This window comes from Esox lucius, chromosome 16 (assembly GCF_011004845.1).
Source record: "Esox lucius isolate fEsoLuc1 chromosome 16, fEsoLuc1.pri, whole genome shotgun sequence".
Classification (NCBI taxonomy): Eukaryota; Metazoa; Chordata; class Actinopteri; order Esociformes; family Esocidae; genus Esox; species Esox lucius.
In genome coordinates this window covers 18,873,456-18,898,383 of record NC_047584.1, presented here as the reverse complement: position 1 = coordinate 18,898,383, position 24,928 = coordinate 18,873,456, and the positions used below count along the sequence as shown (strand labels likewise).

The 24,928-nt window shown below is 41.1% G+C and overlaps 1 protein-coding gene across 6 annotated transcripts; it reads left to right on the top strand.

Moving 5' to 3' along the window:
• Window positions 1-806: 806 nt before the first annotated feature.
• LOC105022432 (uncharacterized protein C7orf57) lies at window positions 807-24,561 on the top strand. 6 transcript variants are annotated; one of them, XM_020054474.3, is made up of 9 exons: window positions 807-894; window positions 18,396-18,448; window positions 18,708-18,869; window positions 19,099-19,207; window positions 19,576-19,672; window positions 21,549-21,631; window positions 22,419-22,457; window positions 23,670-23,767; window positions 24,082-24,561. In XM_020054474.3, the coding sequence occupies exons 2-9, from the start codon at window positions 18,412-18,414 to the stop codon at window positions 24,096-24,098; spliced, it is 642 nt and encodes a 213-aa protein (XP_019910033.1). In that variant the 5' UTR covers window positions 807-894; window positions 18,396-18,411; the 3' UTR covers window positions 24,099-24,561.
• The last annotated feature ends 367 nt before the right edge of the window (window positions 24,562-24,928 follow it).

Genomic DNA, 24,928 nt, shown 5'->3' with positions numbered 1-24,928 from the left:
AGAACACACACTGAGACTCTTTTAAAAATAAATAGCTAATAGAAAAAGCATGTTATGGTGACTATGCTTCTGAAAAAGCAGGATGGACTTTCGACACCTTTTATTTGTGAGGAATAAAAACATAATTTAATAGATAAAATAAAAACATGCCGTGGATATGATTATGAAACATTCTAAAAAAATAATAATATTAAAAAGCTTTGCATTATAGTCCTCTCCTGGATATATATATATATATATATATATATATATATATATATATATATTGGATATAGCACGTTTTATGTAATAGCTATTGAAGATTGAATTCTGCATTGTAAGTCCTTATGCGCCGGAAGGAACGCACTTTCCGGGATTCTCGATTTTGTATTCATTATAGACCCACCAAACCAGGACCAATTGCCTCGCCCGGTAGGAGACGGCGGGGGACCCTTGGGATAATCCTGGAGCAGGATTCAAACTCTGGTTTGGCGATTAGTCAACAAATCACTAATCAAGGGCTGTCTTAAAGTAGGTCTAAACTTTACAAATATTACTTTAGGGCAGCATTTCCCAACCATCGTGCCTCAGACTTGTACCAAATTTCTACTTCCCCTTGTCAACCAAGATGGGTTATCAATTACCGGTTATTTGGCTCAGCCTGGTCTGTCAACCAGTAGCACATATCTGACTGCCGGAAGCATCTTCGCGAAAAAGCCACACTTTCTACACGTATGCTGATTGGATGGAGTGAACGCCCATCACGCCCCTGGCATCCTAAAATTAGGGGGGGGGGTTCTAGCACAGCTTGCCTATTTTCAATGCATGTGTGCGGGCAAAAATGGGCTTGGACGGGTTGATTTTCAAATAGGGTTGTATGCTGTTTACTGTCTCAACAATCTGTCAACACTAGCGGTAAGAGAGCTCTGCTATTTGTAATTAAAGAAGAAAGCCTACATCGACATGATTAATTAGTAATGTTTATAAACATACTAGCACATTCACTAAACTCGATTTGCAAGACACGTCAAGACAAGACATATGAACAAAGTCAAGTGTGTAAATAGCCTATAGTCACATAATTTTGCTAATGACAATGCTCTAGTTTATTTAGCCTGCAAGCACCAAGGATAGCTTGTACAGGTATCTAAAAATGGTGGATTTAGCATTCCCCCAAATAAAGTTTCCCTGCTTATGGAATTACTTTAATGGTGCAGATGAAAAATATGTGCTTTGGGTGTAAACCGAGACAGTATTTTCACTGTCATCATTTTCTACATTTTGCTACCTTTTCCAAAACATGTTGAATAACACTTGCTAGATTGTTTTGTTGTGTAAACTTACAGATATCTGATAGCTCGAGACGCAACCTTCTTAGGTAACGTGCGCCAGATGTTCGATAGATTTTCGCGAAAACTCACAGGGGGTTTGCATGTGTGGACACTATTCTTTCGGAACTGTATCACGTTTCTATGCAGTGCGTATACTATTACTCGATTTTTCTGAGATGAACGGCTACAATCCTGCTTAGTATGTCTCATGTCAGTGTAAATTCAAATGATATGGAAATTATTATAAATCGAACTATAAATCTACGGTCGTGTTTACATTACAGAGAGAATAACATGCTGGATATATCTTAGTTTGCATTATAATTTCCATAGCAATTTGAATTTAAACTGGTTAAGACTGTCTGTTTAAGTAATTTGGTTATGTTTTGACAGCAGAGGCTTTTATATACATAAACATATATACAGATATACACATGCAAATATACTTAATATGCACTACTATGTTGTAAAAGACAATTTTAGCTGGAAACGTCAGATTTTTTATGGTATATCTAAATAGGCGTGCAGAGGCCCATCTTTAGCAACCATCACTCCTGTGTTCAAATGGAAAATTGTGTCTGCTTATCATTTTAAAGGCTAATTGATAATTACAAAACCCTTTTGTAAACTGTTGTGCTGATTAAAGAAGCAATAAAGCTGGCCTTCTTTAGACTAGTTGAGTATCTGGAGCAAAAATAATTATGGGTTCAATTACAGGCACAAAATGGCCAGAATCAAAGAACACTCTTCTGAAAATTGTCAGTCTATTCTTGTTCTGAACAATTAAAGCTATTCCATGCGAGAAATTGCTAAGAAATGGCCAAAGACCTCATACAACGCTGTGTACTACTCCTCCTACAGAACAAACTGTCTTTAACCAGAATAGAAAAAGGAGTGGGAGGCCGCGTTGCACAACTGAGCAAGTGGACAAATACAGTAGTGTCTAGTTTAAAAACAGACGTGTTATAGGTCCACAACTGGCAGCTTCATTATATAGTACCCGCAAAACACAAGTTTCAACGTCAACAGTGAAGAGGCGAATCCGGGATGCTGGCTTTCTAGGCAGAGTTGCAAAGAAAAACCCATTTCTCAGACTGACCAATAAATAGAAAAGATTCAGATGGGAGACACTGGACAGAGGAAGATTGGAAAAAAGTGTTATGGACTGACAAATCAAAGTTTGTGGTGTTCGGATCACAAAGAAGAAAATATGTGAGGCACAGACCAAATGAAAAGAAGCTGCAGGAGTGCTTGACACCATCTGTCAAGCATTGTGGAGGCAATGTGATGGTCTGGGGGTGCTTTGGTGGAGGTAAAGTGGGAGATTTGTACAGGCGAAAAGTGATCTTGAAGAAGGAAAGCTATCAGTCCATTTTGCAATGCCATGCCATACCTTGTGGACTGCGCTTGATTGGAGCCAATTTCGTTCTACAACAGGACAGTCAGCTGAGAGAAGGAGTCAGATGGTATTCTGTCTATAATGGAGTGGCCAGTGCAGTCACTGGATCTCAACCAAATTTAGCTGTGGGAGAAGCTTGTCCGTATGGTACGCAAAAGTGCCTGTCAAGCCAATCCTACTTGTGGGATGTGCTTCAGAAATCATGGGGTGAAATCTCTTCAGATTACCTAAACAAATGGACAACTAGAATGCTAAATGTCTGCATGGCTGTAATTGCTGCAAATTGAGGATTATTTGACAAAAGATTGAATTAGACAATTATTTTAATTAAAAACTATTTTTGTCAATAACTATATTTCCAATTCATTTTGTTATATTTCCTATTCAAACTCAGTTCATGCATGTTGTCATGGAAAATAAGGACATTTCTTAGTGTCCCCAAACTTTTGAACGTTACTACATATATATATATATATATATATATATATATATATATATATATATATATATATATATATATATATATATATATATATATATATATATATATATATATATATATATATATACATACATACATACATACATACATACATACATACATACATACATACATACATACATACATACATACATACATACATACATACATACATACATACATACATACATACATACATACATACATACATACATACAGTATCTCACAAAAGTGAGTACACCCCTCACATTTTTGCAAATATTTGATTATACCTTTTCATGTGACAACACAGAAGAAATGACACTTTGCTACAATGTAAATTAGTGAGTGTACAGCTTGTATAACAGTGTCAATTTGCTGTCCACTCAAAATAACTCAACACACAGCCATTAATGTCTAAACTGCTGGCAAATAAAGTGAGTACACCCCTAAGTGAAAATTTCCAAATTGGGCCCAATTAGCAATTTTCCCTCCCCGTTGTAATGTGACTCGTTAGTGTTACAAGGTCTCAGGTGTGAATGGGGAGCAGGTGTGTTAAATTTGGTGTCATCGCTCTCACACTCTCTCATATTGGTCACTGGAAGTTCAACATGGCACCTCATGGCCAAGAACTCTCTGAGGACCTGAAAAAAAGAATTGTTGATCTTCATAAAGATGGCCTAGGCTATAAGAAGATTGCCAAGACCTTGAAACTGAGCTGCAGCACAGTAGCCAAGACCATACAGCAGTTTCACAGGACAGGTTCCAATCAGAACAGGCCTTGCCATGGTCGACCAAAGAAGTTGAGTGCACGTGATCAGCGTCATATCCAGAGGTTGTCTTGGGGAAATAGACATATGAGTGCTGCCAGCATTGCTGCAGAGGTTGAAGGGGTGGGGGGTCAGCCTGTCAGTGGTCAGACCATATGCCGCACACTGCATCAAATTGGTCTGCATGGCTGTGTTCCCAGAAGGAAGCCTCCTCTAAAGAGTATGCACAAGAAAGCCCGCAAACAGTTTGCTGAAGACAAGCAGACTAAGGGCATAGATTACTGGAACCATGTCCTGTGGTCTGATGAGACCAAGATAAACTTAGTGTTTCGTGCCTACAGTCAAGCGTGGTGGTGGGAGTATTCACAGTTTTCACTGTTCTACAAGCTGTACACTCACTACATTACATTGTAGCAATGTGTCATTTCTTCAGTGTTGTCACATAAAAAGATACAATCAAATATTTACAAAAAATGTGAGGGGTGTACTCAGTTTTGTGAGATACTGTGTATGTGTATATACACTCACCTAAAGGATTATTAGGAACACCATACTAATACTGTGTTTAACCCCCTTTCGCCTTCAGAACTGCCTTAATTCTACGTGGCATTGATTCAACAAGGTGCTGAAAGCATTCTTTAGAAATGTTGGCCCATATTGATAGGATAGCATCTTGCAGTTGATGGAGATTTGTGGGATGCACATCCAGGGCACGAAGCTCCCGTTCCACCACATCCCAAAGATGCTCTATTGGGTTGAGATCTGGTGACTGTGGGGGCCATTTCAGTACAGTGAACTCATTGTCATGTTCAAGAAACCAATTTGAAATGATTCAAGCTTTGTGACATGGTGCATTATCCTGCTGGAAGTAGCCATCAGAGGATGGGTACATGGTGGTCATAAAGGGATGGACATGGTCAAAAACAATGCTCAGGTAGGCCGTGGCATTTAAATGATGCCCAATTGTCACTAAGGGGCCTAAAGTGTGCCAAGAAAACATCCCCCACACCATTACACCACCACCACCAGCCTGCACAGTGGTAACAAGGCATGATGGATCCATGTTCTCATTCTGTTTACGCCAAATTCTGACTCTACCATCTGAATGTCTCAACAGAAATCGAGACTCATCAGACCAGGCCACATTCTTCCAGTCTTCAACTGTCCAATTTTGGTGAGCTCGTGCCAATTGTAGCCTCTTTTTCCCATTTGTAGTGGAGATGAGTGGTACCCGGTGGGGTCTTCTGCTGTTGTAGCCCATCCGCCTCAAGGTTGTGCGTGTTGTGGCTTCACAAATGCTTTGCTGCATACCTCGGTTGTAACGAGTGGTTATTTCAGTCAAAGTTGCTCTTCTATCAGCTTGAATCAGTCGGCCCATTCTCCTCTGACCTCTAGCATCAACAAGACATTTTCGCCCACAGGACTGCGGCATACTGGATGTTTTTCCCTTTTCACACCATTCTTTGTAAACCCTAGAAATGGTTGTGCATGAAAATCCCAGTAACTGAGCAGATTGTTACTGTTATATACTCAGACCGGCCCGTCTGGCACCAACAACCATGCCACGCTCAAAATTGCTTAAATCACCTTTCTTTCCCATTCTGACATTCAGTTTGGAGTTCAGGAGATTGTCTTGACCAGGACCACACCCCTAAATGCATTGAAGCAACTGCCATGTGATTGGTTGATTAGATAATTGCATTAATGAGAAATTGAACAGGTGTTCCTAATAATCCTTTAGGTGAGTGTATATATATATATATATATATATATATATATACACACACACACACACACACACACACACACACACACACACACACACACACACACACACACACACACACACAAAATATCATATACCCAGACAGGCAATTCATTAAATCACAGGTAAAACCTTATTAAAGCCAATTGAATTACACATCACATGGCTACACATTTTGCAATACACAATGTTCCACCAAGACCCTCAGCAGACTCTAACCCACACAAAGCCCTGGCAGCATATTACTCCCATTTTCAAACAGCTCCACTGGCTGTCAGTCAAGTCTCGCACCTATGAAATCCTCCTGCTTACCTACAAATCTCTCCATGGACTTTCACCTAAATACCTCACAGAACTACTCCACCCCTACACACAGTCACGTTCCTTGCGGTCCTCTGACAAAGACCTACTGGACACCCCCCGTACCAGGTTGAGACAGGGCTTTCTCTGCCAATGCTCCAAAACTGTGGAACAGTCTACCACTCCACATCCGCTCTGCCCCATCCTTGCCCATATTCAAAAAGCACCTTAAAACATTTATTTTCAATAAGTCCTTTGATCCCTAACCCCCAAGTCCCCCCTCACCCCTCATTTGTTAAGTGACCTTGGGTATTATGAAAGGCGCTATATAAGTATGTTATTATTATTATTATTATTATTATTATTCCTCACCAAGGTAAAAACTGAATCTAATTTACTCTGTTTTGGCTTTTAGCTGAATACTTTATTCAGAACAAAGTTTGTAGTAGGGTAAGATGGGGTAAGCAACCCCCCCCCCCCCCCCCAAGAACATTACCTACTTGCGGACACAAAAATGAAAATGTTGGGGGGGTGGGTGGGGGGGTGTATGCGGACGTTGATTCGGCTTAGGCTAATAAACTATAAGGGAACTAAATGGATGCAATTTATAGTTTTGAACTAGGGTAACGGGGGGGGGCTAGTTACCGAAATAAGGTTTTACAAATGTTTTAAAATCTATTTAATCTGTTTTATGCATAGATTTTTTGTAACAAATACTAATTACAGTTAGCAAGCACAAACTGATCTGGTGATTGTACAAATGACATGCATAACCATAAAGGGGTAAATAGCCACTGGGGGCCAGTTAACCCCAATACACCCATCCAACATATTACTACTTTATTTTAAAAGTATTCAAAATGTTCTCTCTAAACAAGTGGATTATTTATCTGAAGGCTACTTGTATATAAGAAATGTATAGATCTAACTTAATTGAAACATATCTGGAAATCTTTATGTCCAAAAGTTGTGATGACACAGAGAACGTTATTAGTTAAGCAAGATCAGTGGCAGCCAGGGAAAGTGTTGGGCAAAAAATTTGGTCACACCATATGTGATTTTTGTGAATTACATGGGGGGAGGGGTCAAGTTAGCCCAGGGAGCTGGTTACCCCCTACTACCCTAGTGGTCAAAGTCTGTTGTCATGGTAGCAGCACGGGTAACTGTGGTGAGATCTTGTCCCAATCAGAAAATGTATTCATCATGTACTGCTTCAGAATTTATTGTAGCTTAAGAAAGCTCAAATTTCTTTCTGTGTCGTCGCACAAAGATTTCCAAAGATCGTTTCATAAATTTGTGGAAAGCAAGGGGGTTCTGAATTGGAATGCTTCATGAAGAACACTCTTTGGTTCCTGTCAGAACCCTTTTAGAGAAAAACATGATAAGAATGCATGCGTCCTGGTGCCATGGCTACTTTATCCTAAATGCAGTGGCGGTACAGCGTCACCTTATTTGTTGCAGTCGTTGGAGCAAGACTATTAAATAAACTGATTTCCTCAAACACATTGTAGTTTAGAGGCTTGACTGGAGGTGTAGGAGGAAAGGGCATTTTTCTGTTTTTTCCTCTCAATGTTGACCTTGAATATGGAGCCCTACCCATTTTCAACCACTTAATATGTGTAGGTGGTAGGTATCAGAATCTTGGTGCTCAGGTATGGGAATAGTCCTCTGGTCTTTTTTTTACCAAGCATGAACACTTGGCTTTGGTTGACACACCATGTGCAGTTGTACACCTGCAATTTCCTTTTCATGCAGGTTTCTAGCCTTCAAGCTTTTTTATTTTCTGGTCTCCTGTTTGCGTCAAAGGACCAATGAAGGATACATGCTCCCTGCCCAGCGGATGACATAGCTCCCAGCCTAGCTGGTAAGTAGGCCTAGGGGACAGTAAGTTGCCCTGAGGGGCAGATTGCGACAAGTTCGTTTTCCCTTGCTATTGTCGGTCTTAGATAAGTGTTCCACCTGTCGACTTCCAGGATGATGTACGTCCCCACATGTCCTACTGAAATGACCACCTCAAAGGGAATTTTAAGTCTATAACCCCAGTTATAGTTGAGAGAACCCCAGTTGAGAGAATTAACACCTTGTAGGCTGGTGAAGACAGCCAAGCACATCACTGGGGATATGCTTCCACTCATCCAGAAACAATTCCAGACAAAAGCCTCCAGCATTATAAAGGATGCAGCTATGCGCTGTTCATTTGCAATTTGTTGGACCGTTAAGAACTGTGCCAAAGCATTGAATTTCAAACTAAGAGGCTCTGATACAGTTTCCAACCCATCAGACTGCAGAAAACCTGACGTCTGTCCACCTATACTGACTGCTCAAATGGGCCCACAAACTCATGCATGCACTCACCTATACGATCAGACCTGCACAACTGCACAAGTGTATTGTATAATTACTGGTGATGGTATTGTGTGGTGATGCCTTTATACTGATATTATTATTCCTGGGGCTTGTGAAACCAGTCTGCAGTTTGAAAGCCTATGCAAACATGATACATTTGAATTGTCGAAACACTAGCTAGGCAGTTACCTATGTTCGAGAAGATCAAAAAGACAATCATTCTCGCAGTCACAATTTACCCATTCCAACCTGTGAAACTGCTCTTCAAATTTGTAAGTCACCTACTCCTACGTTCACTCCACTGGCTTCCAGTTGAAGCTTAAATCTGCTACAAGTCCGTGGTGCTTACCTGTGGTGCAGCAAGGGGAGATTCCCCTCCCTACCTTCAGGCAATGCGCAAACCCTACATCCCAGCCCCGGCGCTTCGTTATGCCATTTCTGGGCTTTTGGCTTTTCCGCCTCCATAGAAAGCTATAGTTGAAGTTCGTATTGAATCTTTCTGCTTATATTCTGTGAATAGAAAATAGTTTTTACATTATTATGTACATTTTGTGTAAAACTATGATAGTACAAAAAGCGTCTTACAAAACTACATCACTGCTCGTTCCACTCCAGTAGGCTACTCATAAACGTTGGTAGTTCCCGTGAGCATCAATCAGAAAAATTTACCACTTAACCTCGGGAAGGTCGGACAATTGCCCTTTTCAGCCATTTACATTATTAAAAAGTGTACCTCCGATGCAAATCTCTTCAATCGAAGTAAAACGATTGATGCGTAAAAACAACAAATGTGCATGGTAATCAAGAAGTTAACACTTCGTGAAACTGCATTAAGATAGCTTATTTACATACTCTTCCCAATTACCAACTGCTCTCTGCTGGTCTGTTTATAGGCAGGCTCGGGAAAACTTGAACAACTCTGATTTCAAGAAAGAAAATCAATCCGTGGTGTATAGTAATGGAAACTGGAGTAGACGGAATAATTGAATTTTGCCAGAACTCTATGACTGTGCTGTTTATTTATTTGTACTATTACTATTTTTTCCATGTATATAGATCAAGTATTGTCGAGCAAGAACCTGCAATTAAGTATGTTAATGTGTGTTTTCCTTGGGACTGACACCACTGATATTGCGAGTGACACCACTCGCATATTAGAAGCAAACAGGTGGTCATGATATGGAAAATATTAAATTAAATGTTATTGCTACTAAACAAGCATTGCATGAGCTATGTAAAAAGACCAGTTTGGAAAAGTCAAGCAACAAGCAGTCAGGGTGGTGTTTTGTGCAGCAAACTAAAACTAAAAACAATATGTGGGAAATCGTTTTCATCGTTTAGTTATTGAATTAGTTATTCAGAAAAATTACATACTTTTTAATCAATGAACATGAAAGTTAACCACCAGTATAGTTACATATTACGTAACCTCACTGTTTCAGAATTATGTTTATTTTTTTATTCATGGTCTCCGCTACCTTGCCACAGTAAATAATGAATCAGTGTTGCACAGGCTTTTTCACATGCCTAAGGTAATTGTAAAAACCAACCTTTTTCGTCAAATAAGGTTATTACTGTATATATGCAGCAGATGGCGATGTTGGGGAGCTTTCGTCTACTAAAAAGTGGCCTAGATACTCCCCATTTCTGCCCTCCAATTACTATGCTGATGGTTAGTGTATCAAATTTAGTTAGCTAGCTGTTAGCTAGCAGCATACATTGCTTAAAATAGTAATGTCATTTCTACAATTAAATGAAATTATAATAATTCTATTTACAATACACTTATAATGTAAAATCACAGTTAATTGTTATCATAGACATAAACATACATTTCCACAGTATTTAAAGTACTGTTCTGTATTTTATACATTAGATACCATACCCATTCTGTACTCTTAAATTAATACATTACTGAAAACTATTTCAAATGAATTTGCTTGTTAGTTTTCTGAAAAGTACAATCATTGGATGCATTATAATATGCATGATAGTCTTTATAATACACTCACCTAAAGGATTATTAGGAACACCTGTTCAATTTCTCATTAATGCAATTATCTAATCAACCAATCACATGGCAGTTGCTTCAATGCATTTAGGGGTGTGGTCCTGGTCAAGACAATTTCCTGAACTCCAAACTGAATGTCAGAATGGGAAAGAAAGGTGATTTAAGCAATTTTGAGTGTGGCATGGTTGTTGGTGCCAGACGGGTCGGTCTGAGTATTTCACAATCTGCTCAGTTACTGGGATTTTCACGCACAACCATTTCTAGGGTTTACAAAGAATGGTGTGAAAAGGGAAAAACATCCAGTATGCGGCAGTCCTGTGGGCGAAAATGCCTTGTTGATGCTAGAGGTCAGAGGAGAATGGGCCGACTGATTCAAGCTGAGAAGAGCAACTTTGACTGAAATAACCACTTGTTACAACTGAGGTATGCAGCAAAGCATTTGTGAAGCCACAACACGCACAACCTTGAGGCGGATGGGCTACAACAGCAGAAGACCCCAGCGGGTACCACTCCTCTCCACTACAAATAGGAAAAAGAGGCTACAATTTGCACGAGCTCACCAAAATTGGACAGTTGAAGACTGGAAGAATGTGGCCTGGTCTGATGAGTCTCGATTTTTGTTGAGACATTCAGATGGTAGAGTCAGATTTTGGCGTAAACAGAATGAGAACATGGATCCATCATGCCTTGTTACCACTGTGCAGGCTGTTGGTGGTGGTGTAATGGTGTGGGGGATGTTTTCTTGGCACACTTTAGGCCCCTTAGTGCCAATTGGGCATCGTTTAAATGCCACGGCCTACCTGAGCATTGTTTCTGACCATGTCCATCCCTTTATGACCACCATGTGGCCAACATTTCTAAAGAATGCTTTCAGCACCTTGTTGAATCAATGCCACATAGAATTAAGGCAGTTCTGAAGGCGAAAGGGGGTCAAACACAGTATTAGTAAGGTGTTCCTAATAATCCTTTAGGTGAGTGCATATGACAATATAAATATTATTTAGGAAATATACCTAAAATGCCACAATCTGGTTTTATGAGTTTGTATGGTTTTAAAAATAGGTTTTGTCTGACTGAAGTTTAATCACGTGAACTAAAGCATTGCTGGATTAAGAAATGTATGCAATTTTAGGAAAAAATCGATATCACACCAATACACTGCTTTAAGTCAAATAAATATCAGGTTGTAAATCAAAAACTGTTACATCTTTTGCTGCCTCAATTAATTTGGTATTGTGCACTTTTTCAGTAAAACGATTCAGTATGTTTTACCACAAAATGTTAACTTATGGCTGGGATTGTCAATATTTAAAGTAGTGGGGGCAGTGATTATAATAAAACTTAATTTCCAAAAATATTGAGACGCTGCGTAAAACAATTTAAATAGAATGCAATGATGTGCAAATCATTCATCCTTATATGTACAGTGGATATAAAGTCAAGACACCCCTGTTAAAATGCCAGGTTCTTGAGATTGTTAAAGAATGAGACAAAGATAAATCATGTCAGAACTTTGTCCACCTTTAATGTGACCTATAACGTGAACAATTCAATTGAAAAACAAACTGAAATCTTTGAGGGGAAAAAATTAAAACTCACATTTACCTGGTGGCATAAGTGTGCACACCCTCAAACTAATCCTTTGTTGAAGCACCTTTTGATTTTATTACAGCACTCAGTCTTTTTGGGTAGGAGTCTATTAGCATGGCACATCTTGACGTGCCAATATTTGCAAAAGTGCTCCAAATCTGTCAGATTGCGAGGACATCTCCTGTGCACAGCCCTCTTCAGATCACCCCACAGATGTTCAATTGGATTCAGGTCTGGGCTATTCCAAAAAGTTTATCTTCTTCTGGTGAAGCCAAGCTTTTGTGGATTTGGATGTGTGCTTTGGGTCACTGTCGTGCTGAAAGGTGAACTTCATCTTCAGCTTTCTAACGGACGCCTGAAGGTTTTGTGCCAAAATTGCCTATCTGAGGCCCCTATCTTCACTGTGTTCCATGGTATATCTAATGCTTTGGAAATTCTTTTGTACCCTTCTCCTGTAGTTTTGAACGTGAACTGTTTTCCCATTCTTGCTTGATATTGGAATTCAGCTGCTCAAATTTTGGGGTCTCCTTTGTCGTATTTTTCATTTCATAATGTGCCAAATATTTGACAGGTCTGGACTGCAGGCAGGCCAGTTTAGCACCCTAACTCTTTTTCTACACCATGCTGTTGTAATACGTGCAGAAAATGGTTTGGCCTTTTCTTGCTGAAATAATCAAGGCTTTCCCTGAAAAACACATCGTCAGGATGGCAGCATTTGTTGCTCCGAAATCTGTATATATTGTTCACACTGAGCCATATTGTTCATATTGTGCATTAATGGTGATTTCACAGATGTGCAAGTCAGCATGCTTTGTGTACTATTGCACCCCCATACCATCATGGGTGCTGGCTTTTGAACTGTGCATTGATAAGAAGCTGGATGGTCCCTCTCCTCTTTAGCCCAGAGGATGCATCATCCATGATTCCCAAAAATAATTTCAAATTTTGATTAATCAAACCACAAGGACAGTTTTCCCCTTTGCTTCAGTCCATCTTAAATTAGCTCAGGCCGAGAGAAGGTGGCAGCATTTCTCGATCTTGATTATATATGATTTTTTAGTTGCATGGTAGAGTTTTAACTTGCATTTGTGGATGCAGTGACGTGTTCCTGAGCCCATGCAGTGATATCCTCTACACAATCTGTTTTTAACGCATTGCCGCCTGAGGGCCTGAAGATCACGGCCATCCAGTATTGGTTTTCGGCCTTGTACCTTGCGTACAGAGATTTCTCTGGATTTTATCTGAATCTTTTAATATTATGTACTGTAGATTAAGAGATCCCCAAACTCTTTGCAATTTTATATTGAGAAACATTATTGTTGTTGCACTATTAACCTGCGCAGTCTTTCACCAAGTGCACGTTATGTTTTTCTTTACATTTTAAACAGAATCAAAACTTTTTGCCAGACCGCGTAAGAGGACCTGGCCAAGAAGATTAAATGTCTCTTACTGAGTGAGTGAGTAAGTGTTGTTGAATAGCGTAGTGGTTAAAGATGTGGACTGCCACGTAGTTGACCTGTGTTCAATCCTCGACAAAGACAAAACAAATCAGGCATTAGTATTTGTTCTGGAATAAAACTTTGCTGGCTACAAATAGCTACATTATGTTAAGCCTAAAGTAAAACTGTTTAAGGTTATATTGCGATGGACAAAATACATTGATAATGAAAATGTTGCTCTCCTCCTTGAACTGCCACCTTAACGTGGTGGAGGGGTTTGAGTACCCGAGTGACCCTAGGAGCTATGTTGTCTGGGGCTATATGCCCCTGGTAGGGTCTCCCAAGGCAAACAGGATCGGGCGACAGTCGAAGGCAGGGGCCTAGACAACCCGATCCCTGGACACGGAAACTAGCTCTAGGGACGTGGAATGTCACCTCGCTGGCGGGGAAGGAGCCTGAGATTGTGCGTGAGGTTGAGAGGTTCCGACTAGAGATAGTCGGGATCACCTCTACGCACGGCTTGGGCTCTGGAACCACACTCCTTGAGAGGATGGACTCTTCAACACTCTGGAGTTGCCCATGGTGAGAGGCGGCGGGCTGGTGTGGGTTTGCTTATAGCTCCCCAGCTCTGCCGCCATGTGTTGGAGTTTACCCTGGTGAACGAGAGGGTCATTTCCCTGCGCCTACGGGTCGGGGATAGGTCTCTCACTGTTGTTGGTGCCTACGGGCCGAACGGCAGTGCAGAGTACCCGACCTTCTTGGAGTCTCTGGGAGGGGTGCTGGAAAGTGCTCCGACTGGGGACACTATCGTTCTACTGGGGGACTTCAACGCCCACGTGGGCAACGACAGTGACACCTGGAGGGGCGTGATTGGGAGGAACGGCCCCCCTGATCTGAACCCGAGCGTTGTTCAGTTATTGGATTTCTGTGCTAGTCACAGTTTGTCCATAATGAACACCATGTTCAAGCATAAGTGTGTCCATCAGTGCACGTGGCACCACGACACCCTAGGCCGCAGGTCGATGATCGACTTTGTTGTCGTTTCATCTGACCTGCGGCCGTATGTCTTGGACACTCGGGTGAAGAGAGGGGCGGAGCTGTCAACTGATCACCACCTGGTGGTGAGCTGGATCCGATGGCGGGGGAGGAAGCTGGACAGACTCGGCAGGCCCAAGCGTACTGTAAGGGTCTGCTGGGAACGTCTGGCCGAGTCTCCTGTCAGAGAGATTTTTAACTCCCACCTCCGGCAGAGCTTCGACTGACTCCCGAGGGAGGCTGGAGATATTGAGTCCGAGTGGACCATGTTCTCCACCGCCATTGTCAAAGCAGCCGCTCGGAGCTGTGGCCATAAGGTCTCCGGTGCCTGTCGAGGCGGCAATCCCCGAACCCGGTGGTGGACACCGGAAGTAAGGGATGCTGTCAAGCTGAAGAAGGAGTCCTATCAGGCCTGGTTGGCTTGTGGGACTCCTGAGGCAGCTGACGGGTACCGACAGGCCAAGCGGACTGCAGCCCGGGTGGTTGTGGAGGGAAAAACTCGGGCCTGGGAGGAGTTCGGTGAGGCCATGGAGAAGGACTATCGGCCAGCCTCGAAGAGAGATTCTGGCAAACCATCCGGCGCCTCAGGAGAGGGAAACAGTGCCCTACCAACGCTGTTTACAGTAGAGGTGGGCAGCTGTTGACCTCAACTGGGGATGTCGTTGGGCGGTGGAAGGAGTACTTCGAGGATCTCCTCAATCCCGCCGTCACGTCTTCCATTGAGGATGCATAGGATGAGGGCTCAGAGGTGGACTCGTCCATCACCCGGGCTGAAGTCACAGAGGTGGTCAAGAAACTCCTCGGTGGCAAGGCACCGGGGGTGGATGAGATCCGCCCTGAGTACCTCAAGTCTCTGGATGTTGTGGGGCTGTCTTGGTTGACACGCCTGTGCAACATCGCGTGGCAGTTGGGACAGTGCCTCTGGGATGGCAGACCGGGGTGGTGGTCCCTCTTTTTAAGAAGGGGGACCGGAGGGTGTGTTCCAACTATAGGGGGATCACACTTCTCAGCCTCCCCGGGAAAGTCTATGCCAGGGTACTGGAGAGGAGAATACGGCCGATAGTAGAACCTCGGATTCAGGAGGAACAGTGTGGTTTTCGTCCAGGCCGTGGAACACTGGACCAGCTCTATACCCTCTACAGGGTGATGGAGGGTTCATGGGAGTTTGCCCAACCAATCCACATGTGTTTTGTGGATTTGGAAAAGGCATTCGACTGTGTCCCTCGCGGCATCCTGTGGAGGGTGCTTGGGGAATATGGGTCCTGGGTCCTTTGCTAAGGGCTGTCAGAGCCCTGTACGACCGAAGCAGGAGCTTGGTCCGCATTGCCAGCAGTAAGTCAGACTTGTTCCCTGTGCATGTTGGACTCCGGCAGGGCTGCCCTTTGTCACCGGTTCTGTTCGTAATTTTTATGGACAGAATTTCTAGGTGCAGCCAGGGGCCGGAGGGTGTCAGGTTTGGGGACCACACGATTTTGTCTCTGCTCTTTGTGGATGATGTTGTTGTGTTGGCCCCTTTAAGCCAAGACCTTCAGCATGCACTTGGACAGTTTGCAGCCGAGTGTGAAGCGGTGGGGATGAAAATCAGTACCTCCAAATCCGAGGCCATGGTCCTCAGTCGGAAAACGGTGGCTTGCCCACTTCAGGTTGGTGGAGAGTGCCTGCCTCAAGTGGAGGAGTTTAAGTATCATGGGGTCTTGTTCACGAGTGAGGGAAGGATGGAACGGGAGATTGACAGACGGATCGGTGCAGCTTCTGCAGTAATGCGGTCGATGTATCGGCCTGTCGTGGTGAAGAAAGAGCTGAGCCGCAAGGCGAAGCTCTCGATTTACCGGTCAATCTACGTTCCTACTCTCACCTATGGTGAAAGGACAAGATCCCGGATACAGGCGGCCGAAATGAGCTTTCTCCGCAGGGTGGCTGGGCGATCCCTTAGGGTGAGGAGCTTGGTCACCCGGGAGGAGCTCGGAGTAGAGCCGCTGCTCCTCCACATCGAGAGGGGTCAGCTGAGGTGGCTTGGGCATCTGTTTCGGATGCCTCCGGAACGCCTTCCTGGGAAGGTGTTCCGGTCCCGTCCCACCGGGAGGAGACCCCGGGGAAGACCTAGGACACGCTGGAGGGACTATGTCTCCCGGCTGGCCTGGGAACGCCTCGGTGTCCCCCCGGAAGAGCTGGAGGAAGTGTCTGGGGAGAGGGAAGTCTGGGCATCCCTGCTTAGACTGCTGCCCCTGCGACCCGGCCCCGGATAAGCGGAAGATGATGGATGGATGGATGAAAATGTTGCTCTCGATTTTGATTGATTTCGATTTACATAGCGTAGTGGTTAGCTAATCAACTGTCATTGTTTTTTAAAGAAATGACCCTGCCATGGAGTGATTGGAGTCAATATTTATGGCTACTAGCTAGCCACCGACTGTACAGTAATCTCCTTATTTAACAGGTTGAATGTTGTGTAGCGAGCAACCCTTTTATACCTGTTGTTGGTTTGGATGTTAGCTAATCTAGGGAATTACTGTAGTTTTGACTAATTGGTATGTCAATGCAGAAGTAAACTGCCACCACATCTCTACACACAAATCATGTGCAATAACACTCAGTATTTAAATAGATTATATGGTTAAAGACATTCTACCACATAGGAATCAGCAGATCAAATCAAGCCAGGGCAACCACGTTCAACCCTTTCATTCATGGGCCGGCACAACTAGGCTTGCCTGGTCCCTTTTCTTGTTTGGAAACGGGATTGTAACTCAGTGGCTTCAGGTACCCTTCACCTGAAAGTCAGCTCTTTTTGAATGGATCTTTGTTCAATATACTTAAAAATAACCCCACATTTTCTCCAATGCAAATCTCCAAAGTAAATGTGAAAAGGTAAAGTATGATTATGTTTGAGCGTATAATGCACATTCGAATAGGTTACATTTTACCTGGCCTAATTTTTAGATAAAGATTTTTTTACTGACGTTGCCCTTTTGGAAAAATGGACGTGGAACACAAACACTTTTTTTTTTTATTGATTCGGCAGTGTAGATATACAATTAATCTATTACACTTTCAAATTATCTGCCAAATGAACGGCTTCTTTCACCAATGCGACTCGGCTCCCATTATTCACCACAGCCGTTCCCTCTTGAACAACCCATACTAGATTATATATTTTTGGAGGTTGCTAACTATTTATCATCAGATTAAAAACAAAAGATAGCGATAGGCTAAGCTACCCTTTTGTCTTCCCATATCGTTTTTGGTGGGTACAGCTATACAGTAGCTTCTCCATTCAGAGGCCCGACTAGAATGCAGGTGACATTTCATTTGGTTCTCGAGTTTGAAAGAAATGTGAATCACTTCACTTTGGAACATCCCCAGCAGTATGGTGTAGAAACGTGAAAATAATCTAGGTGATCGCTTGTAGGTAACTGTTATAAAGGGCGTCATATTGTTAAGGTGTGTGGAGTTTAACATTTTTAAATAAGATTTTATGTTGTTAAAATTGCCAGTTCCGCTTCAATAACTGGGAACGTAAAACGAAATGTAAACGGTCCCAACCTGTTTCCATAGTAACTAAAGTTTGGGCACAGTCTCAGTACGTTGCGCACTGTCTTGCTAGGAACAGTCGGACGTTTTGTGCCTTCGGTCTTGTCACTCGCTGCTAGCTAGCTCTAAACCAATACCCTGTTTTCTCAACGCTCTTTTGCCGCTGTTCGCATTCGCAACTGTAGTATAGCTGGACAACATGTAAGTAATGTTTTGGAGTGATGCTTGAACACCATATTGCATATTTAGCTTCTGCAGTTCACTTACAGACGTCGTTACGCTTGAATGCATCCATGTGCTAAAAAAAAAACATACAGCAGCTAGCTGGCAACGCCTTAATGCTAAGCTAATGTTAGCAAGTAAATGTTAGCTATTTCGCCAGCAGCGTTCGCTAGGATGACAATGCTGAATGTACTGTACTGCGTTCTTTTTCCATCAGAAAGAAAACAATAGACATGAACACTGAAACAGATCCCCGTCAAAACAACAATGGCAAGTACATAGGGTCTTCAAATGTGGAAAGCTGACTAACTTAGCTAGCTAGCTATCATTAGCTAACTAGCTAATTAGTAGCGAAAGATATGAAGGCCTGCCCTACTAACCGTCTGTAGCTAGCTTCTGCTAGCTAGTAGTGACGTTGTATCTCAATAATGCCAACGAGTCTCTCAATATGTTCCAGGTAGGTGAAATACGACGTAACGTTAGCAACAATTTGAAGTAAGGCTTAACAATGTATTTGTTATTTTTTTAGGCTTGAATAATTATTCAACAAAAGCTGCGCCGACCTCCCAGATTCCTGGTCTGTCGGAAGATGCTAACAATGGTCCTGAGGAGAGGAGTAAAGGGCGCCGGACGGGAATAAATGAGTCTGACTCTGCTTATACTAAACTGGCCAAACAAGGAGGACAAAGGGGTACAACTGTATTCTGTTTTAGCAAAATAGCTAGAAATGCTACTGACTGTATAATTATTTGTGTATCTAAGTAAAATCACACACCCCATCCATATCATTGGAAAGATAGGATGACAATGCAAGAGTACTAGCTACCTAGCTGGCTAACAGAGATGAGTGTAATTGAATAGACCATTTCGAGGTAGCTATCTGTAAAATTATATCCAGCCAAGTATCATATCATTTACAGGTCTCTTGTGGCATGAGGAGACCAACTTGGACACCAAGCCAAATGCAGCCTCATCATACAAAGCCCCTAACTGGTTTTCTGGATCTCCAAAAGCTCAAGAGCAAGCAAGGTAAACCTATAACTAAGAAAAGCAAATGAAGATGAGAATATTGACAACATGAATACAATACATGTAAATAATTTGTGCATGCAATTGGTTTTCAATTTGTCTGCTTTGCTCGGCCAAGGTGGGTTATTAACATTGATCGTGAAAATGTAAAATTTGTTTGGGATTAAGACAGGTGGGTGTTCAGTTTATGTCAATAGTATGTATTTTAGGATATGTTTGCTTCTGTTTACTGGGTGTGGGGGAGTGTGGCCTGATCAATAATTCAATATGGGTGTGACCATTTCATTTGCAAAGCTCATGTGGCACACTGTTATACACAGCCACCCTGGCTCTGGTAATGAAACTCTGTTAAACATTTTTTCTTCCAGTCCAACTGAAAGCTTCCAAAACTACATGACAAGTACTGCTCCCTTTGGGAGTGATAATAAGTCAACTTGGGAAAGGGACTTTGATGACAAAGAGAAGGTGAATGGGATAATAACTTCAGTGTCATGTCAGCAATATAATGTTCTTTTACTTTCATATCAAATAATGTATTGTGAAGTAAGTATTCAGATATGCATGTTGAGTAACTACAACCACAATTATGGAATCGTTGCCCTACTTGTTATCAGATAATCCCTTGTCCACTCCCATAGTTGCACATCATAGCTTGAGGCAAAAATGAAAACATAGTTGAATATGGCAAAAGCATGTTTCTCATCAACAAACCCATATGCCTAATCCTGTATAATACCTAATGGCTCTTATTTACCAGTCAGGGGGATGAATCTGTTGCTCGCCTTTAGCAAACTTGTAAACATTTTATTAGATTCAACGTTGTCATTACAAGTACAGTACAACGACATGCAGTCAAGAAAAATGGTTTCCCCGCGGGTAGTCATACTTAAATATTTTTAAATAATTAGGTTTCTTTTATGGTGGCAGCACTTAGCCCAGCTGTTCTATAGGAACTTTGAACTGAAGTTTGTTGATAGCAAGGGACACATTCAAACCCCAGTCAGGTAAGTGGTGCATAAGGATTATATACATGGCTTTGTTGATGAAAAATGTGTTTTTGCAGAACCCAGCTATGTTTATCTTTCGTCTAGACTTATGGAACGATGCACAACTAAGGGTGTCAACAAAGGAATGTCTAATGTATTTCACAGAACTTCCATCCATATTCAAGAGTAGAAAGTGATCAAGTATGTTCAAAGGTAGACAAGTAGTTTTAATACTTGTGCTGTAATGCAGTGTCTTTGGAAAGGTTCTTACCATATTTTGTTTTGTTATAGACTTATTATTGATTACATTTACATTTTTTGCTATCTGTCAAACAGTGTCACTTAATGACAAAGCGAAAACCTAATTTGTGCCGATTTATTGTAAACGAAAAACTGAAATATCTCGTGTACATAAGAATTCAGACCCTTTGAATGACTGTCCAAATCTTGTGTCTTCTGATCATGCCTAAGATGTCTCTAGTCTTGAACTTGACCGGAGTGGCTCAATTGATTGGACATGATTTAAAAAAACAAAACATACACCTGTTTGTACTAGGTCCCACTCTTCTTGGTGCATGTCAGAGCAATACCAAGCAAAGGAATTGCCAAAGCAGAGCTTCTGAGTTTCTTTGCGGACATGGCAGAACCTGCCACAAGGACAACCATCTCTTCAGCACTCCATCAATTAGGCCTGTATGGTACAGTGGTTTGGTGGAAGGCACGCCAGAGTAAAAGGAATATGACAGGCCAGAAGAAGGACTCTGATCATAATCAAACTATTAAGCCTGGATGTTAAGAAAAATACAGAGTTGTCTTCGATTAAAAACTCTCCAGCAGGTGTCAATTCATCTTCCATCATGAAATGCCTCAAAGCATGCTGCCATACCAATACTGGAGTGGCTTTGGGAAGTCTTTGAATGTCCTTGGGTGGCCCAGCCAAATCCTGGGCTTGAGCCCCATTGGACATCTGTGGAAGATGTACAGATTGCAGTTCTTGGTAGACATTGATTAAATCCAGATGTGCAAAAATGGTAGAGGCATAGTCAAAAAGGGAATAAGGGGGTCTGAATGCATTGGTGCAAAACAGAGTTTATTTTATTTTTTTATTTTCCTTAAATTGGCACATTTCTAGAAATATGGTTTACATTGTCATTTTGGGATATTGTGTAGATTGATGGAAAAAGAAAAGTGGATGATAAACTCAGTCAATAACACAACAAAATGTGGAAAAAGTGGAGGGGTCTGAATACTTTCCCAAGGTACTGTGAGTTCGGTCTTGTGTTCTATCAATTTTAATTTCTCTGTTAGATCCTGCAGAGATACCAGATAATAAATGACTTGTTTGTGGTCGTCAGATATCTCCAAACAGCCAGATGGAGAGCTTGTCTTTAGCATCAGAAAAGAATGAAGAAGCAGCTGCAGGCAACTTCAAGAAAGCGTGAGTATCCATGTTTCCACTTCATATCCACAAGATGGCAATGCTCTACTTATGTGCACAGTACTGCAGAGTTGTTTCTCTCCAGACAGCTGAGGCACCATGACTGTGTAACTGTCATATATTTACTACTCTGAAAATGTAACCACACATGATTTCAGTATTTTATGCCTATTGATTGTTAATGAAATTGGACTCTGTGACTGTTACAAACAATGTGATAGACGCTAGTTTACCAGGGTTGTGTTTCTAGACTCAAAAACTGTTGACAGCATTTGTGATCATTCTAAAAGCAATTTCTTTCATAAGCTTTGACAGTAAAATGGGGTTGGGTAAAAAAACTAAGATAATGGAAGGCTAGTCCTTTGCTATATCTGGGACAAACCTAGAAACTCAGAGTAAATAAGCCATGAAATTAGCCATTTTCTTCTCTTGACTAGTTTTGTTATTATATAGGGTTTTTGGTTTGCAAGAAATGCATGAGCTTGCAGTGCCCCCCCCCCCCCAACACAGCAATGTCAGCTTTAAACATAGGTTGAATCTACAGAACATTGTGTTGAAATCTTGTGTGGGAAAACAACACATTTTACTGAATGTCAACATTGACTCAACCAGTTTGCACATGGTGTCTTTCAGTGTACATTTTTTTTAACATGAAAAGTAGATTACAATGTAAAAAAAAAATCAATTTCTATTTGAGTCAGACAGACTTATCCTGAGTGACTTACAGGACATTTACCAAGCACAAGTGTTGATTTAAAGCTACACTCTTGGTGTATTTGTGTTTCAGCCCAGCAGCCCCGCTATCCATGGATGGGGCTAAAGAAATGTAACTATTTTAAATTTAAACACTGCTTTGGATTCATTCAATTAGCTCATCCTTATTATTTATTATTCTATATCCTTTTTTGTTTCCATTGTCTTTAAACAATGTATAGCTTCTAACAATGTTGGATGAAAGGCTTTTGTATTATTCCAGAGTCAAAGCTAGTGTCAAATGGCTATGAATATAAAACTTTTTAAATCTGCAGGCTTTTAAAGTCAAAATATGCAGATAACGTTCACAGTGGTAATCCTGAATATGGCCTTCTGTCACTCACACAATATGACACTACCCAAAATCCCTGCACCATGCTGGGGTAAAGCCCATTATGTGATTCAGCCAATGCCATACGTGCCTGCCTACATGCTTACTGCCCCTAGATGCAATGCTGATTTAAAGACAAGAATATTCAGAATTGTCCTCACAAGCACCATGTGCACACACCAATACATCAACAAAATGATTCCCAGCTTAAGGTGGAATGACGCCAAGACCAACATTGATTCTGATATGACTTCCAATGGGGTTTTTTTTACATTCAGTGCTTGGCAATGACGTGTGACAGTGACACGACTTACAGTAACCAAATGTTTTTTGTTGACAAGTAACTGTCCAGTGAAAATGTCCTGTTAACTCCTAACCAAATGATGTCCTTGAAAGAAACCCAGCTGTTTACAACAAATGCCTCTGATTTCCTATTAGAGGACAATATTAAGTCCACAGTCTAGTCATATACGCCCATCGGAATCTGTTGTTGGGATATGTTCACACCCTTCTTATACAGAAAAGCTGCTATTTAACACTTACCATTCTTGGGAATTGGGAAACATTATTTTACCAATGCAATTTATAGGTTACATTTCATAAAAATCAGGAAACACTGAAAGTACACCACATGATTGCAAACCACCACAGTCAATCAATTACAAAAGCACCTTAATGATTTACAGGGTGTTATGGCAGGTTTTTAATATTGTTTAAATTGTTGTGGGGTATAACAACATTATCTACAATTATTTACATCTCCATTTAGAGGTAGTATTTTCAGGATCCAAATTCAATGGTTGTTTTAGTACACTTTCTCTCACCATGTCAATATTAGCATCAGCTGAACAATTAGTTTTTTGTGGTTGTGATTAACACTTCCCTGGATCAAAATGTTTAAGGGTCCAATTTCCCCCACAGTATGATTGTAATGCTTACCCTTTGTTCTTGCAGGTCTCAAGAATCAAAGAATTCGACCCCAGTAAACATGTCTAAGCTGTTGAGCTTTGGCTATCTAGAGGACAAGAAAGGGCCAAATTCTGATTCATCAAGTTAGTATTATCACTTACCGGTTTTGAACGTTAACCTTTAATGTCACCCGATTTCAGCTGGCAATATCCTTCATTGATTAGAAACACATGACACATTCACTAACAATAAAACATTAAAATAATATAAAGTCGAGCCAGGAAGCAATGTATTGATTTATGTTTAGCAAATAATGTAAAGTTCTACATAATTGATACAAAGCAACTAAAAAGACAAGAAATTAACTTGCTATGCTTTTTGACATGTCCTGATTTGCATTATGAATGCATTGTTATCTGTGATCATGTTTAATATAAATTGTAACTGTATTTTCCAGCAGGATCCAAGGAGTAGAAAACAGTAGAAGTAGTAGAGGACAACCTACTTCATCAGTGTTTTCCAGAACGTTCGTTCACAGGTTTTGCCTGTTCACTACCACATGTATGTCAACTAAAGCAGTTAATGTTGGTATAATAGCCTATGTGTGCTTGTTCCAAGAAGTATACACAATTCCAAAATTAATTCTGTAAGTTTGCGCTGACAGACTCACTCTGTTTTGTGCCTGAAGTTGTTGCTAATAAACTGTATTTGCACTGTAACACTAATAAGAACAAATGTAATATGTTACGCCATGATCTTGTTCATCTCTTGTTGTTGTAGTTTTCAGAGTGATAGTTTGCTTTTAAAAGGTGTCTATTGCTTAGAATGGCTCCTTTAAAAAATGCCTGGTGTTTAAAGTGTTATGTATTTCTTGTGCCTCATTATGGTTGCTATAAAGTTTTTTTGTTTTTTTAAATAAATCTGTTGTGCATGGAAACTGGATGAGTTATTTTCTCACACTCGCATTTCACAATAGTCTGTTTTTGTGCTCAGTGACCATTTCTCGTCACCATTTCAAATGACATAGCAATACAGTATGTATTAATGTGACAGATTGTTACAGTGACCTGTGCTGTCTATGAATTGACTTGTTCTTACATAATGTCCTTGGCTTTTCCTTTGTTATAATATAGCAATGTCAAAATTATAAATATGCAACAGATGCAATTTACATAAACTACAAAGTGAATATCTAGCAACTTAGCTTATCTAGTGAATGACAATAGTGATTGCATACATTTTCATACTTTTCCTTACTGGCCCCCAAATATAATCAGACTTCTTTAACCCTTAATATCAAACAA